At 37.1% G+C, this 17,473-nt stretch overlaps 1 protein-coding gene across 1 annotated transcript; it reads right to left on the bottom strand.

Moving 5' to 3' along the window:
* Positions 1–210: 210 nt before the first annotated feature.
* Positions 211–2,066, bottom strand: LOC102442590 (translocon-associated protein subunit alpha). The gene is made up of 2 exons (XM_006097721.3): positions 1,707–2,066; positions 211–941 (listed from the first exon to the last, which is right to left on the bottom strand). Exons 1-2 carry the CDS (start codon positions 2,020–2,022, stop codon positions 397–399), a joined length of 861 nt encoding a protein of 286 aa, XP_006097783.1. The 5' UTR covers positions 2,023–2,066; the 3' UTR covers positions 211–396.
* Between the last annotated feature and the right edge of the window lie 15,407 nt (positions 2,067–17,473).

Here is a 17,473-nt window from a genome sequence, read left to right as displayed (position 1 = left end):
TCCTCTCTGACTTTGTATTAAGTCAGAGAGGATGAAAATTGTTTTTAATAATCTAAGAGACAAATGACTATATAGGTAACCTCATGTGGAACTTACATACTTCCATTGATGTGTTCCAACCACTTTAAAAATATTTAATCTGTATGGATCACTATGACATAATTTTTTTCACACACACATAGATTTTAATGGTTTAAAAAAACAAATTTATTACTTTAGAAAAATGAATGCAGTGCACGTTCAAAAATATTATCGCCACAGACTCTGGTTGCTCAGTCCACACATAAGTAGTAGTTGCCTTCTATGATGATATGGCTTCTCTGCACTAATTCCCTTCAGGCCGAAAAAACATTAGAGCAGGTTCAGTAAAGACTGAATTGTTGCACAAAGGAACATTTACTCATCAGATCCCACTGATCTCTTCTGTGCCCGCTTCCTGGGCAACCTTCTTGGTGAAGCTTTATTGATCTGATTCAAAGTTTCCTGAGGAATCCAACTCATGTCAACATCATTCTGACTTGTTGTACCCATCTCTACTTTCTGTACAGGTCTCTTGCGCTTTCTAGATTCCAGGAGTTGATGAAGGCCAACAACAACCAAGAGCCCAAGACCAGCAAGGAACATATACATAAAGATTGTTTCTCCATCTAAGCCATCCTCTCTTTCAATAATTGTAACTGTTTGATTGAAGACAGCATCTTGAAATACATTGCCATTCAAATCTTTGTAGTTCAGATTGATGACTAGTCCGCAGGGTCGTCCACCCATAGGCTCCGCAGGAATGAAGGAGTACTCAAAAGTTGCCTGTCTCTGGGGTGGGACTACAGTGTTCAGAGGAAGAGCTGTGAAATTCTGGATATAAAACTGGTAGTCCTGCGGGTAACGGAATGAGGCATCTAGGGATTCAACAATAAAATCTTCTGTGCCCTTGTTTGTAAAGCCTGTTGGGGTCCAACCCCAACGGGTCCAGGGATCCCCAAAGGTGTGGACGGAGTCGTCGAAGAATGAATGACATGGAAACTGGGTTCAGTTCATCAGCATAGCGAGGTTCTCCCTTCAGGATCTCCAGCGAAGTTCTGGTTAGGAACTCCAGCCAAGTTCTGGTGCCATGTTCTCTCGCTAGATTCTCCAGGCAGGTTCTCCAGGTTCTCCAGCCAGGTTCAGTCACCAGGTTCTCTTGCCATGTTCTGTCTAGGTTCTCCAGTGAAGTTCTGTAGCCAGGTTCTGTCCAGGATCTTTTGCCATGTTCTCTGGCTAGGTTCTGGTTAGGATCTGACAAGGATCTGATGAGGAGCTGATGAGGAGCTGATGAGGAGCTGATGAGGACCTGATGAGGATCTGATGTTTATTGTCTTGTTACATCCGTATTTATACCAGCCGATTTTAATCCTGTCAATTTCTATTACAAAGGTTAGGGCATTTCTTATCTCCATTCCAGGGAGTAAAGATTATGTAGCTTAACTACCCGCTTGGCACTTAATTAAGGGGTTGTATCCCCTCCCTAACCTCAGGGAAAAATCCCCACCTGGGAAACAACCTTTCTCGGAGAGGTGACCTTGGTTAAAACACATGGCGCTAAAGAGAGCAAACATATTAAGAACAATATGCTATATACGCCAGGTCCCTTGAAACATATGCTGTGCAGATGTTTCTTTCCTGCAGCGACTGTGTCAAGCAGCAAGGATGGACCGGCTCCCGGCAAAAGCCTACCAGGAATTTCACAATGTTATTTGCTGGAAAATCTTCTCCTTTCACAAATAGGATAGTTGTATCTGCACTTGGTGAAGCTTCAGGTTCACCGGATACATCTTCTTCCTCTTTATCTTCTGCCAAATCTGTTGGTTCATCTTCTTCCACTTCTGCTTCATCATCTTCATCTTCAATTATTGAATCTTCCACTGTTTCTTCATCTTCTGTAAGATCTTGAGCTTCTGCTACTGAGCCTCCAGGGCTGCCTCGGAGCAAGAGGGTGGCGGGGAACACAAGCAAGAGAAGCAGAAGCAGGCAAGGGAGGAGCCTCATGGCACGGTCCGTCCAGTGCCCTGTCGCTGTCCGCGAGAGCTCTCGGGGGCCCACTATGACATAAAATTGTTCTTACGGAAAAATGTTGATTCACTCATTCACTCGTTTGTTTATTCAACATTTATGCAAAAATTTATTTATACAACTAAATTGTTTCATATATTCCAGGCACTAAAACTTGTCCAGTAAGACATATAAATTTCTTTTAAATACTATTTAGTGGTATAAGTTAATTTTAAAATAAGTGTAGAAATTCATTTACATAAGTTAAATGTAATAATATTGTAATTTATTCAGTAAAGGTTTAGTCTCATGTCAATGTGTCTTTACCTCTATTTAATTTTCTTAATTAGGTCCAAACATTGAACCCTTAAATTTTTATTATATGTTTAGTATACTATGTATACATTGAATTTTCACTTTTTCTTACATAAAGAGTAGTATGAAGACATCACAAAAGATGTGAGGAAAGGTCATGTTCTGATGTGAAATTTTAATAATATAATATTAGGTTTTTCTTTTCTTTTTTTTTTAATTGCTGTTAATCCTCACCCAAGGATATTTTTTCATTGATTTTTAGGGAGAGTGGGAGAGAGAGGGAAAGACAGAGAGAAACATTGATGTGAAAGAACCACATCAATTGGTTGCGTACTGCATGAGGCCCAACTAGAGCCTAGGCCAGGGAGGAGCCTGCAACCAAGGTATGTGTCCTTGACCAGAATCGAACCTAGGACCCTTCAGTCCACAGGCGGATGCTCAGGCCCGAGGCACCTCACCATTGCACGAATCCATGCTCGGGGCTTCTAGTTGTTCTACAAAATCTCCTAACAGCAGCCACCTTGGCCCTTGCAGCCCTGGTCCAGAAGGTCGTCCAGAAGGATGTCCGGAAAGTCGTTCTGCTGTCTGGTCTAATTAGCATATTATGCTTTTATTATTATTGTAGATTCTTTGTTCAAATGTATTTCCTCACTAGATATTTTCCACAAAGAAAGCACAATTTCTTGTCTTCTCAATACTACTATCTTCTCAATGTTTTTAATACAACCCACCCATGAACAGTAAAATTTTTTCAGATGCATGGTTATAGTGTAAACACAAAATTATGAGTCACAATTACTATAGTATTAATTTTACTTTTATAAGTATATTTAAATTCTGGTTTATTATGTATTTAAATTAAAAGCTTATTAGAATAAATAAATATAATTAGATACGCAAAAGCATATTTCCAGTAATAGAGATCTCTAAACATCTTTTATTTAATCTAGATAAATTCCAACTGAAAAGTAAGTTTAGTCTTACTTTAGACTTTAACATGGAAATTAAATGGACTTCAGTTTAGTGTACATTTCAACAGAAACATTAAGAAAAGTATTTGCTTAGTTTGTAGATTTTCTTAACTTAAAGCAGATGAAGACAAAACAGAAATAAACAGTGATTAAATTACATAGAAATTTCAAGATGAAATAAAACAATTCTGTACTGCTTCAAGGTAATGGCAAAAGTGTTTCTGGCAAGAGAAGCATAATTAACAGCAGTGCTAAAGCTGAGCTTTACATTCTTTTGGCAATTGAGTCTACTAAGTCGTAAGCTGTGAAGTAGGGTATTTGCGTTTCATATTAATTTGCATTTCACTGCACTGCTTTTTGCTATTTTGTAAGCATGAAACAGGGAGGTCTGGGTCCAACATAACAAATTACTGAACAAAAATAAAAAATTGCTCTCCAAGCAGCTTTGTGTTTCTACTGGGTCTGTCATGCTGTGAGTAAAAAAGAGAAAAGGAAAAAAAAAAAAACAACAGAAAGAAAAGAAAAAGAAGTGTTGATTCTTCAGAGGCATCTCAGTACCAGATCCGCACTATCAAAAATAGTCCTCGAACATAGAGTTATCTAGAAATTCAGCAGTTTGCAAACATGTGCACTGGGGAGTTGTTTTTTCACACTAAAATATTTTTGCTACACATCAGCAAGTCCTTGAGGACAGCCTGCTGGCTCCAAGGGCCTGCAGTTGGCTGTCGAAATAGCAGAGCAATACTATTTAGCCAGTGCTAACAGGGAAGCCATGATGGGTCTGCTCTTGAACGTGATTACTACATGTGACCAAAAATTGTTGAACCCCCGGGATCAAAAAGCATGAGTTCATTTTAATACTTAGTGCTTGACCTTTGATGCCTATTCTTCTTCTTTAGAAGTGCTAATATACATATCACCTGTTTTTCCCCATAGGTGTTGATCACAAAATATGGAATGAAAGACAACTGATTTCCCAAAACAACACATCCACTGTGTGTGTGTTTGTGCTTGTATATACATGTGTGGGCAGGTGTGTGTGTTGATCATCCATTTTGTGTTTTGGTTAGCAGTTGGCAATGATATAATGATAAACAGAAAGTCTCTTGCCGTAAGAGAGGGTATTCTTTAATAATTTTCTTAAAGTCATTAGAAAATTTCAGCTTCCTTTTTCCTATGTCAGCTTCCCCTCTCTAGGTTCTAAAGGAACCTAGAGAGCAGAAATTATTAATGTGGGCTTTAATAATTATATCTTGATCTAATTAATCCCTATGCCCATGAGGTAATCCAAAATATTTTAAGGTTCTTTGACCTCTGACCTGCTTGTTTTAATGTACTTATATTTTTTTCACCAAAAGCCTGCAAGAGATCAGGTATGTAAAAAATACAACTTTAATAAGCAAGGGGATAGCAGCTCTTTATTGAAGGAGCTTGTGTATTGGCAGCAATCCAGACAGCAAATAAAGTTGTTTAAATATTTGCTCATTAGTGAAATGAAATGGTATCCATTTAATTCATTCCCATTTCATGTTTCCTGTGTTTCAAAGCAACTTTTAATACACACACTCTAAAGGTTTCTCTGGAGCTCTGGTGTTATAATTTGCTGCCTTTTTTTCTGTGACTAGATATAAATTAATGAAGTCATACTGAATGAGGTGTTGGGCTTCCCCGAAAACCCTCGCGACTCATTTGTTTGAGAGTTTGGCTGTAAATTGCAATGACTGCAAAATCACAAGATGTGCACCATTAGCAGGACCCAGGGGCTGAGGTATGATAATGAAGGTGACTGGGTATCAGATCAGATAGCTGATGCATTCCAGGACTATTTAGGGCAACTAAGAGCTTGTCACAGTAGGAGAAGTTGCTGGGTGGCACTAGGTTTATCTTGAGACAGTCAGACAGGGAGATAAAATGCACATTAATCCCTAAGGATAAGCAGTCGTTGCTGTAGTATTGGATAAGCATCTGTTTTGTCAAATTTAGCCTAACTGTGGGCAAATGGCAAAACATCAGTGGTAAGTGATTGGAGGGGGTTAGGGTCAGAGTTGGGGATGCAAGAAGAGTAATAGATGTGTCCAGCTCACTCTGGTTATACATCCCAGTGCTGTCTTCTCATCCACATTTACTGAGAACTCTGCATTTTGGGTGGTGACAAAGTCAGTATTTTCATTCTCTTCTGATTTTCTTTATGCCTGATTTCTGCCCTAGGGAACCTAGAGAGCAGGAGGGTGAGGCATTACCATCTCTAAACTCCAACAGGCATCCGTACCCTTCAGACTGAGTTCCTTGAGGTTAAGGATATTGTGTTATTTCATCCCTTTCCTCTTCAGTGTCCAGCACCATATTAGGAAAAATTAGGTATTGCATACATATTTGTTAAATGAGTCTCTTCTGACTAATGACAATAGTTATCCTTTATTATTTTTATTCTTTCTAAAAAGGAACATTGCTAAAATCAGAGCATAAGCCTTTAGATAAAGCAGAGCACAGGAGTTTTTCTTTAATTAAGCACATGCTGGCCCCCAATCCCATGTATTACTTGCTTTTACTTAATGTGTCTGAAAAAGCTAAACAAATATACTTGTTACAATACAAGAACAACATTAGCCTGGGGGGTATCGTCAGAGGTCACTGTTTCTACCAGAAAAAAAGGCAAGATTTGGAACAGAAACCCAAAGAATTATTCATTTATTTTGAATACTACTCTTAACAGTTCTGCTTAGAGAAAAGGTTAGCTGACCTCTTACTTTTCCTTTCAATTATGCTTGCTTAATGATAAATTTAGAGCCAAGGGGATTTTTGAAATTCTGGCTAAATTCCCATGCAAACAATGCATTTTTTTAAAAATGTGTTGAAGTGACTCTTTGGAAGTTGCACCCACTTTTGCAAGATTAATTCTGTAAATACACAGTTGATAAATTGCTGTATCAAGGTCTCAGACACTAGATATGGGGCACACGTTTTCAGGGATTTAGATCTAGTTCAACATTTATGTTTGCATCTCAACAATATTGTATTTTTCATGAAGTCTTCTGCATACTTCTCAGCCTCCATTTCCAAGGCAAATAGAAGGACAATTTTAGAAGGGAATATCTAAGTATTTTTTCCACTCCTGATTTCAGACCATTTATAGGCCATGGAGGCTTTTCTCTCGCTGCCTGGGGGAGTTTGTTTCCTAGCTGAGTTTCTAGCCAGTCCATTTTCCTGTGAATTCTACATTGCTCACTGTGGTGTGGTCTCCAAGGTGGAGCCCAAGGAAACTCATCTCCTGATATTCGCTCGCTTGTGCAGTCTCACAAATTATATCAGGATTGTTTTGTGTAACCAATAGAATGTGGATGAGGCTGAAGAATTTACGACTTCTAACTTCTTCTCTTGAATTGCTCACTCACTGAGTTTAACTGGCTAGAGTGTCACTATATATATATTTGTAATAGTTCCATTAATATTCCACATTCTGTTCATCTATTTCTCTAATGATGGGCATTTAGTATTTTCAACTTTTATTACTACTATGCTATGACTATCACCCTCTCTCAGCTCAGCCATCTGCTGTGATTTCTACCACTCAATGGTTGTCATCCTGCTTCTGGATCCTGCTCTCCAATGCCTGGCTGGTCACTCTCCCCGTACCTCTTACCGGACCTCTCTTGTGGGTCTGCCTCACCATGGCAAATGCTCTCAGCACTCACTTCCTGAGCAGGGGCTTGGACAGTTACCAATTCTGTATCCTGAAACGGAAGCTTCCCCACATCTTTCTCAGATCAACTAGTTTGTACAAAATGATGAATTAAATAAAATCATTATTACTTCTCACGGTTGTTCTTTTTTTATTCTGCTCATCCAATGGCTATCAAAGTAAAATTTTCAGTTTGTGTGCCTCATTAATAATGGCCTGGCTGCCCGGCCAGTGTGGCTCAGTGGTTGAGCCTTGACCTATGAACCAGGAGGTCATAGTTCGATGCCTGGTCAGGGCACATGTGTGGGGCATGCAGGAGACAGCTGATTGATGATTCTTTCTCATCCTATTGATGTTTCTATCTCTCTCTCCTTCTCCCTTCCTCTGTGAAATCAATAAAAATATGTTTAAAAAATGGCACGGCTATTAATTGCTGCTCTTATCAGTATCTTTGATGAATCCAGTTTAGAAATAAAATATATCATTGTTGTTTTCCCTCATATTTGTGTTTGATATTGTAATCGAATCCAATTCAAAGGGAAGAGGACAACTAGGCATTATTTGAACAACAATAGCTTCTCTAGTTCTATAATAAAATTCATGTGCATTTGTTAACAAATATCTATAGCCAATTCACACTGAAAAAAAAAATCAAAAGGGATCAGAATCGCTGGGACCTTACTCTGATTGTGTTTGCATTATTAGAGTCTTGTAATATTTTACCATTGAGTTATGCCTGTGGTTTCTCTGTTGTATTTCCACCCATGTGGTTTAAGATTGAATATCTAAAAATACATGCCCAGGCCCTGAAACATTTAAATGTGATAAAAATCAATTTTACCTATGTGATTCCCAGCTGAATGCCACTTCTGATGTACATCAGCTTCCAAAGAAATTAAAAGATAAGTAACATGATTACAATCAGATTAGCTTGTCTAGGCAGACAAACGAGATTACAGAGTTGTCTGAGTAAAGATACTTCCTAGTGAGACCGGTTTACATCACATTAAACAAAAATGAGTTTCCAATATGTGTGCCATATAACAAAGTGAGTAAATGGAAAACGGCACCCTTGTGGCTGAATATGAGTCAGGAAGCTCGCCGTTATTTTGTGACTATTCAAGAATTGACTGCCTGTCAGAGCACTTTATGAGGTACCTTAGAAAAAAACAGAATCATTCTCTGAGATTTGTTGCTTAGACTAAAAGAAGTATTCTTTGATTAATAGAACTCATGAAAGTCTAAAGAGGAACTCAGAACACGAAAAAAATCTTGGATCCCAACTTATTCTATACTAGAGGCTCAGTGCATGAAATTTGTGCATGGGTAGGGTCCCTAGGCCTGGCTAGCAATCAGGACCAATTTGTGGGGTGACCAACGGGGCGATTGGGGGGCCCTGCTGGCACCCACCTTGGCTGGCCTGGGGCCTGCGGGCTGGGGGTAACTCCTGAATTGAACGTCTACCCCTGGTGATCAGTGCATGTCATAGGGACTGGTCATTCTATCGGTTGTCCCACTGTTTCAGTCAATTTGCATATTAGACTTTTATTATATAGGATTGTAGAATAAGATCACGAAAAATATTTAGAGGGTAACTCACAACAAAACTCACATCTAACTAGAAGAGAGACATACACATGAATGATTACTAACAAGATAATATACAACAAATGAGGTGGGCTCAGTTTCAATGAACACAATATCCATAGTGAGGGGTGGGGAAGCTCTTGACTCTATTTATCTTAATTATTAAATACTTTATTATTATAATTATTTTTGCCCAGGGAAGGGGAAATAAAATTATATAGGGAAAATAGAAAATAATTGAGAAAAATTTATTCAAGCAAGTGTGATAATGCTACACTAAGCTATTTTCTTTTTAGCCTGTAATTATTTTGGTTATAAAGAAAACAATATGCAGAAAATTAAAATAATTAAAGTGCCTTCATGATCATACACTAATATAGATGCCTTGATGATTGGACAATTCCAAGAGCAAAACTGCTCTAGCAGCAAGTTTTAAAAATAAAAAAAAAGCCAAGCAGACAACAAAACTTCAGAAGTTAGAGTCAGGGATGTCACAAGAAAGAGAAGAGTCCCATGAAAGTGAGTCCTAACCAGGAGAGCTGATTGTACATCACAATGGAAAGCCAGTTCCCCAAATGTTCCAGCTTAAAATGCCCATTTTCCCTATCACACGTTTTGTTTTAATTTGTCTTTTGATTGCAGAGTTACAATACTTCAAATTCCTTCGCATTGTACAGAAGAACATATTCATTGAACAAATAGTGCTTTTCAGAATAACTTGCTGACAAAAATATTACCAAGCATCTATTTAGAATTTAGGAGATTTACCATTTGCATGATTCAAAAAAGGGAAGAAAACTCTATGTAGGTAGCGCATTCATCATTGGCTTCAGTTGACCTTGTCATAGAAAGTGCAACCATAGCTTTTCTTTATACAAAATGTCAAGGGTAAAGGAATGGCAGGGCAATAATTGTCAGCTAGGAATCTTGGGAAATATGTCAAGTAAACGTTTTTCTTCTTCTAAACATATAGCAGTACTTTATGGCCTTAATTTCAGGGAACTCCAGTTGTACATATAACCTAAATATCTGATTACGAAATGCCACCATTTTAAGAAGCCCTTAGACCTGGACTTAGAGTCTTTTTTTTTAAAAAAAAAAATGAAGCTTAACTATTATCAGAGAAATGCGAAGCGCCCAGTGTAGTGCTTGGACGAGAAAAGCGTCCAGGTGCTTTGACAAAGCACAGTGATCCTCAGGAATATGTTTTGATAAATATTCTACCAATTATTGATCACTCCTTCTGTGATCAGAATACTTAATTTCTGGTACTTCTTTCCAGAAATCAATAGTTAACTCACTTTTCAACACAAGCCTTTAAATGGGAGTTTTCCTAGAGATTCCGTTTCTATAGACTGACATATTTTATGAGCAGCTTAAAAGTGGGACAACCATCCCGGAATGCATCGGCCTTGAAGGGATAGCCATAAATAAATAAATAAATAAATAAATAAATAAATAAATAAATTAAATTAAATAAATTATCTTTGTTTTCATGGATCTTTGAACACAAGTCCTCACTTTTTTCTGGGTTTTGGACTTTCTGTCTCTTCCTTGCCTTCTCTTTTGTTTTTCCTTCTACAGTACAAATTTTTCATCTAACAAATGGGGCTTAATAACAGCTCCTCATGTGGTTGTTGGGATGATCAAATGAGTAAACCTCTGCCTGTTTTGTTGCCTACTATAGTTGCCTTGTATAGAACACATAGCAAGTGTTCAAACAACGTTTATTATCATTATTCTCTTAATCTAGCACAAAACAGGCTTGTTCCCCATAAAGCAAAGTCGTGTGTGTTACACTATATCAAAGTTGTGTGTCACTGGACTGCATGAGATAACTAATGGCTATTTTTTTTTTTTTGCTCAATATATGTCAAATAGTGTTGTTCATTTAGCACAATTTACACACTGAGGTAGCATATTTGAGATGTCTTTGTAAGTTAAAGTCTTCTTGAATTATAGATTGTCCACCATACTTATGGAGAGAAAGTGAAGCTATTTGGTTCATCATTTCTTTCAGGGCTTTGTTTTTGCCTCCAAAACTGTCTCTTATTTTTAGCTCTATTGAAAAATGCATTTTATGTTTTATTTTATTCAATTGGCTGAATGCTCCTGTGTTTTAAATCATTATGTTGAGCCATAAATTTATCTAGGATTAGCTGCTCTTCTTTAAGATTATCCTACTGCATTTTAACCTGTCCTAGGCCTACTCTATTCTAGACTTCTGTGTTATTTTCTCAGGATAGAACTTCTATTACTCTGGTTCCATGCGACTGTTGAAATACCAAGTTTAGTGAGTGATTTGTTCTATCTCTTGGTTTCTTCTTCATTTAGTGCTTCATGTGTGGGGCTGTCTGGCTCTGCACCGTGACTGCAGCAGGAGATAACCATGGTCTCAGATTTCTGTCACTCAACACGCTAGTGTAAAAAATTGTACCTGCAAAGAGACCCAGAGCTATTTCTTGATAGCCTTCCCTTCCTATGATATACCTTGGTCAATAGTAAACTTAATTTTTATCCTTGAATATGTGCCTTTTGTATACAAACTTGAAATCCAAATACTTTTGTTTACCTAAATACCTGAGTCTCTAGTCAATTCTCATGTATTAAGTCAAGAGGAGTCTCTTCAATAAAAGGGTCAATTATCTCCCTACAATTTAGTGATTATCAGAAAGCATGACTGAACAATTGCTTTTTTTCACATTTTTTGAGTTCATTTGTGTTTTCAATTATCACCTTAATTCTTACATATTTTACTAGAAATTTTCTTTTCCATAGTAAAATTTTTGGTTTAGGGTATGTCATTCATTTCCTGCTTCTAAAAAAATCTTGGTTTAAGAGTTGATTTGCCCTGAATATATAAAGCAATGCAAAGTTCCTGTTCCTTAAAAAGTTTTTGGAATAAGTATGAAACTGATTTCCCTCTGTCTGCCAGGTTATTAAACCCTTGAGACATAATTAAGAAGACTAAGGGTCCAAGTGGTAAAGAAACTGTTAATACCTCTCTCACTAATAAGGGCTTTTTCAGGGATTTTCAAAAAAATTCTCTGATTCTTACTATAAAGAAAGTCCTTGAAACATCCTAAATTTCTTCTTTAAGAGAATTACTAAATGCATTCACTGTAGTATTCCCTGCTGTAGCTTACTGTGTGGTATTTAAAAAGAATGATGTAAATTGGAATATAGAAGCATAAAGTATTTCTAAAAAATAGTGTGTAAAAAAAAAGAAGTTGCAGAAAAATACATAACAGTGATAATATCCTATATAGTAAAATGCTAATATGCAAAATTGACCGAACAGCAGAACCACTGGTCTCTATGATGCTCACTGACCACCAGGGGACAGACACTCAATGCAAGAGCTGCCCTCTGGTGGTCAGTGTGCTTCCATAGGGGGAGTGCCACTCAGCCAGAAGCCCTGAGCTGGGCTCACAGCTGGAAAGCACAGCAGCAGTGGTGGAAGCCTCTCCCACCTCCATAGCAGCGCTAAGGATGTCCGACTGCCAGCTTAGGCCCACTCCTGAGGATTCTCAGACTGCAAGAGGGCACACGCTGGGCTGAGGGACCCCCCCCCCAAGTGCACGAATTCCATGTACTGGGCCTCTAGTATTATATAAACATTATACATAGAAATTTTAAATCTGTCAATCAATCTATCTATCTATCTATCTATCTATCTATCTATCACAAATCCAAAAAGTAAGACTGCATCTGTAAACACATGACTATGTGTGTCAATGCAGAGAGACTTCTGGAACAATACTCAACTACTCATGTGGAAGAGGGCCAGTGGTAGAGGGATGGGGAGAAGTCAGGGATTGCAATGGGAAACAAAGTAGAAAACAGATTTACTTCTAATACTCAAGTCCCATCACTAGATGAGTATATAGAAAAATACACCATGGGATATTTCTCAGCCATAAGAAAGAAGGAAACCTTACCCTTTGCAACAGCATGGATGGAAAGCATTATGCTGAGTGAAATAAGCCAGTTACAGAAAGACAGATACCATATGATTTTATTCATATGTGGAATCTAATGAACAAAATGAACTAAGAAGCAAAATAGAGACAGAGAGTGGACTGACAGCCATTGCGGGAGGGGGATTGGGAGGCTGGGTGTTGGGGGAGGGATTGAGCAAAAGAGAAAAAACTAATGGACACAGACAACAGAGTGGTGATTGCCAGGGAGAGAGGTGGGAGGAGGTAGAGGAGAGTAAAAGAAATCGAAAGAGCTCTTGAAAAAAACCTTTAACTACCTGTGTCTGAAACACATATGACCTGTGACTCAAATTTTCAAGAGCTGCATGAGTTAGAAATTTCTATTTGAGATAGTAACACAAAACTCATCAAGGACCAATAAATTCCTGGCACAAAACAATTTAATACATGGACCAATTTTCTTACTGTGGTAAAATGTACAAACATAAAATTTACCATCTTCAATATTTAAAAAAAAATTAAAAGAATAATGTATTTATGTATTACTTTAGTACTTGGTAAATGATCTGGAAAAGTAAAGTGTAAGGAATTACACTTTTAACTACACCCCCCCCAATATTCTCAAAGAAAGATTAGTAAATATTTGGTTTGGAATGGACACTAAACTTACAAGTTTAACTTAAAATGGACACTAATATTATAAGATTCTGGAAGGTGAAGAGGACATAAGAACCATAAATTTTTTATCATCAGTCATTCTACTTGAAATTATTCTTCTTTATCATCATCATCACCATCATCCATTTTTACTAAGTGGTTATCATGTATACAAATGCATGATGCATATGTATATTTGTGTGTGTGTGTGTGTGTGTGTGTGTGTGTGTGTGAGTGTATGTGTGTGTCAAGAGGCTAGAAATACAAACAGTCCATGAAAGTTTATCATTTGTAGTGTTTGGGGATATTAGGACAGATACATTTAAATGTTAACTGACAATAAAGAAGAGTATAACCTAGCTGCAAAATGGGTGGCAACCAACCACAAGCATTAAGTGTGCTCTGAACTATAGGAGACAGATATGATTGAAGAGTGGTACCATGAATGACATCTCAAATAACAGAAACACTTTCATAGGTGAAGAGAATGTACATGTACTCTAAGTAAAGGATCTGAAAAGAATAAGGACTGATAGGAGGATGGCATATAGTATGTTCAGAAAAATGTTATATAGACATTCTGATATATCCTAGGTATTTGGATGCAAATAATTTGAAAGCCTCACATCAATTAACAATTGAATGAGAGTTGATAATATTTTTTTATCTAAGATCAATGATTATGCTACTTCATAGGGGAAAACAATTTTAAATCCAAGGGCCTTATAAACAGTAATATGTTTTCCTTGGCATTAGTTTCTCCACCTCTAAAATGTGAAGATTTTAGCAGATGGTCACTGTGGTTGCTTCGAGGCATTCACTTTCAAATACAGATTTTGTTCTGGGTTTTGTTTCTAGATTATCAACCATCTAGAGTGATTGTTAGTCAAGGCCTAGTTTGGTCTAACTTTGATGTAAAACATAAAATAAAAGGGAGGAAAATAGTCCAGAAATCAGGAGAGTTGGATTCTAGCTCCAGCTTGGCCCTTAGCAGTTGTGAGAATTGAGGTAGGTCCTTAAAATCTTTAAACTTCAGTTTTTTCTCTTATAATTTTGGGGTAATAATTTCCAAAGATATTGTATGTACGTAGTGTGAATCAACATATAATATATGCAAATGATTGGTAAAATTTTAAATGATCTTAAATATAAAGCACAATGACACTAAATTCAAACATTTGAAACAAAAACATAAAACACCTTAATTACACTGTCCTCTTATTATTCCTTGAAAATGAAACCAGTATCCAATTTCTCTCCTTTGCATTACTGTGCCAGCTGAGCCTGGAATGCTCCCTGACAGCATTATCTGCAAGGCTCATTCTCTTACTTATTTTAATCTCTACTGAAATGTCACCTTATCAGAGAGGCCTCCCTCCCCTGACATGCTATATCAATTAGCACCACTCACCCAGGTATCACTATCTCCCTCACCATGTCTTATTTTATATCAACAACTGAAACATTATCAAGTTATTCACTTATCTAATTTTTCTATCTGATACTTCCTTCCTCCAACACACCGGAGTGTAAAACCCATTAGAAGAGTGATTTTGGTTTGGTTTACTGTCAATCTCTAGTCTGTCATAGAGTACTTGACCTAAGGTAGGCAAACAATACATAATTACCAAAGGGCTGAACAAATTGCCTGAGGGAGATTTGAATTTAAACATATAAGCAAAATGAATTTTGTGATATTTTGTATCCTATAGTAGCTCACTTAATAAGCCTTCACATTTATCAAGGAAATACTGGAAACTCATATGATGAATGCATCATGTCAAAGTGCCAACATTCCTTTGACTTTTACTAATATGATTTCTTTTTAGAACTGTGTAATGATGTCTATTGCAAGGAAATGAATTGGTGTTTATGTCATGTCAAAACATGACACAAATATGCCAAATATATGGAACTTTATTTAAGTCTCCAGAAGAATCAAGCAGTCTTTCATTGTGTAAAGGCCAATTACCTAAATAAATAAATAAATAAATCCTAATTATTTGTACAGCCAAGGTGGAAACATATGGACAACAATGATAAATAAAAACATTTATTTTATCCATGTATTAAGTGTCATGCACACATAGGTATGCATATGTCAAAACTATATTAGATGACTTGAATTTTATATCTTTATCTATATCTTCAGGAGAATGGAGAAATTAATAAGGCTAGAAAGAGATTATCCAGAAGGATGTGAAACAATTCAGAGTAATATGTTGACAAGATAACTATTCTAACAAATTAAAATTTGACTACAAATAAAATTTTCTCTACTTTTTTAGGGGGTATACTTTCAGAAGACAGCAGCTGGGATCCACACATCTCTGATTAGATAGTATTCTTAAGAATAGTGTATTATTTGGAAAGTCACAAAACCTTAAACCAATTATATGTTGAATTAAAAAAAACACCCTTTTGGCAATTTGTAACAATGCCACCAGGAATTGATTATATCTTCAATAAAAATAGTTTTGACATTTTCAATTGAGCCATGCCTCTTTATATTAATAAAATTCCAACATTTCTCATAATACTAAATGTAAAATGCCAAAGTCTAAACTGATATGTTATAAATACTGTTCTTTTATTTATCAAAATACAGCACATAAAATTCTTTTGATCTTCATATACAGAATTTACTAGTATGTAAAAGACTGAGTTAGCATTTATTTTAACATGAGCCTTTTTTCAATATATATTTATTGATTTCAGAGGGTAAGGGAGAGGGAGAGAGAGATACGAACATCATTGATGAGAGAGAATCATTGATCATCTGCCTCCTGCACTGGGGATGGAGCCACAACCTGGGCATGTGCCCTTGACCAGAATCAAACCTGGGACCCTTCAGTCCACAGGCAGATGCTCTATACACTGAGCCAAACTGGCTAGGGCAACATGAGCCTTTTGAAAACATAAAGACTCTAACAATATTGGTAATTTAGGTAAGATCATAGGCTGCATGAAGAATATGACAGTATCCTTCTGGGAGTTAATGAAAGTTAAGAAGGCCATTAAATTAACTGATAAAAACTAAGCCTCAAATCCAAGGAGTTTTAAAGAAACTAAAAAAAAAAAGTGGTAGTAGATGTTCTCACATGAAATCTGGAGAAAGAGTAGATTTTGTGGTATCTTCAGTGAGCTTCCCATAACACCATCAGCTTTCATCATAAACTCATTTTGGTTTACAAATGCTACAAAGGTGAGTGTATGTGTGGATGGACAGAGAGAAGTGGATGGGATATTCTTCATACATGGATATGTCAGCCATGGATGTGTCCAAGAGGGGAGTTTTTAACCCAATTGCTACTATGTATAATGGCTGCATTGAATAAGTAGATAAGTAAGTTGCCAAGACAAACTAGTAAAAGAAAGAACTTAGAATTTCAGCAATGATAAACTTCTTTCTTGAATCATATCCATTAGTAATACGTTCTCTTCCCCTCACATTTTAGAGGCTGATATAAATACGACATCCTAAAGAAACTCAGGTTAGACTGTTGTTTGTCCATAGAACATATAGGACCAGAAATGTGTCTCAAAACAGTGTTTGACAAAAATAGAATATAGCTGTGTTGACAAACATGTATTGGAACAGTGTGACTCAAATTTCTCAAACCTGTGTGGCTGAGGGGTAAGTAGATTCAATCACTAGGAATCTGGAGACATACCATCATGTTTAAATATTGCAAGCTGGATGGTTCTGTTTGCAGTTTTTCATGGAAAACATATGATGTTTGTTTAAATATACAACATTTTAAGTTATCAATAAATGGTGGGAATGTTCTCTACTTATCTTAATAGTAAACGAAAGATCAACTGTTACATTGAATGCATCAGCTAAAAGAATGGACTGGGATTATAATAGGTGACATAATTCTAACAAGTTTTCTTCATTATGTTCTCACTAGAGGCCCTGTGCATGGATTCGTGAAAATCAGAAGGAAATTAATTAGAAGGTGGCCAGCAGGGCAGGACTGGGTGAGATGGGCCAGAAATGCCCTGGAGCCAACCTCCTACAGTCTCTCCATGGCTGGCTGCACTTGGGGCAGCACTGGGGCTCAAAGAACATCTGTGGAGTGAATGGGGTCCCTCCAGCAGGTGGGGGTCCCTTGGCCTGGCCTGTGAGGATCAGGCCAAAACTGGCAGTATGACATGCCCTGAGGTGTCCCGGAGTGTGAGAGGGCACTCTGCAAAGTTGCTGTCACTCAGCAGCTCCTGCATTGAGCGTCTGCCCCCTTGTTCAGTGAGCGTCATATCTACTAGCTGGTTGGCCAGTTGCTTAGCCTTTTATA

This window comes from Myotis lucifugus, unplaced genomic scaffold, assembly GCF_000147115.1.
Source record: "Myotis lucifugus unplaced genomic scaffold, Myoluc2.0 scaffold_209, whole genome shotgun sequence".
Lineage (NCBI taxonomy): Eukaryota > Metazoa > Chordata > Mammalia > Chiroptera > Vespertilionidae > Myotis > Myotis lucifugus.
This window is presented reverse-complemented; position numbering and strand designations above follow the sequence as displayed.

Coding starts and splice junctions, on each gene's coding strand:
- LOC102442590 (XM_006097721.3), bottom strand. CDS start 2,022: ATGAGGCTCCTCCCTTGCCTGCTTCTGCTTCTCTTGCTTGTGTTCCCC. Junction 942..1,706: donor CATTGTGAAATTCCTGGTAG/GCTTTTGCCGGG, acceptor GGACCCCAACAG/GCTTTACAAACAAGGGCACA.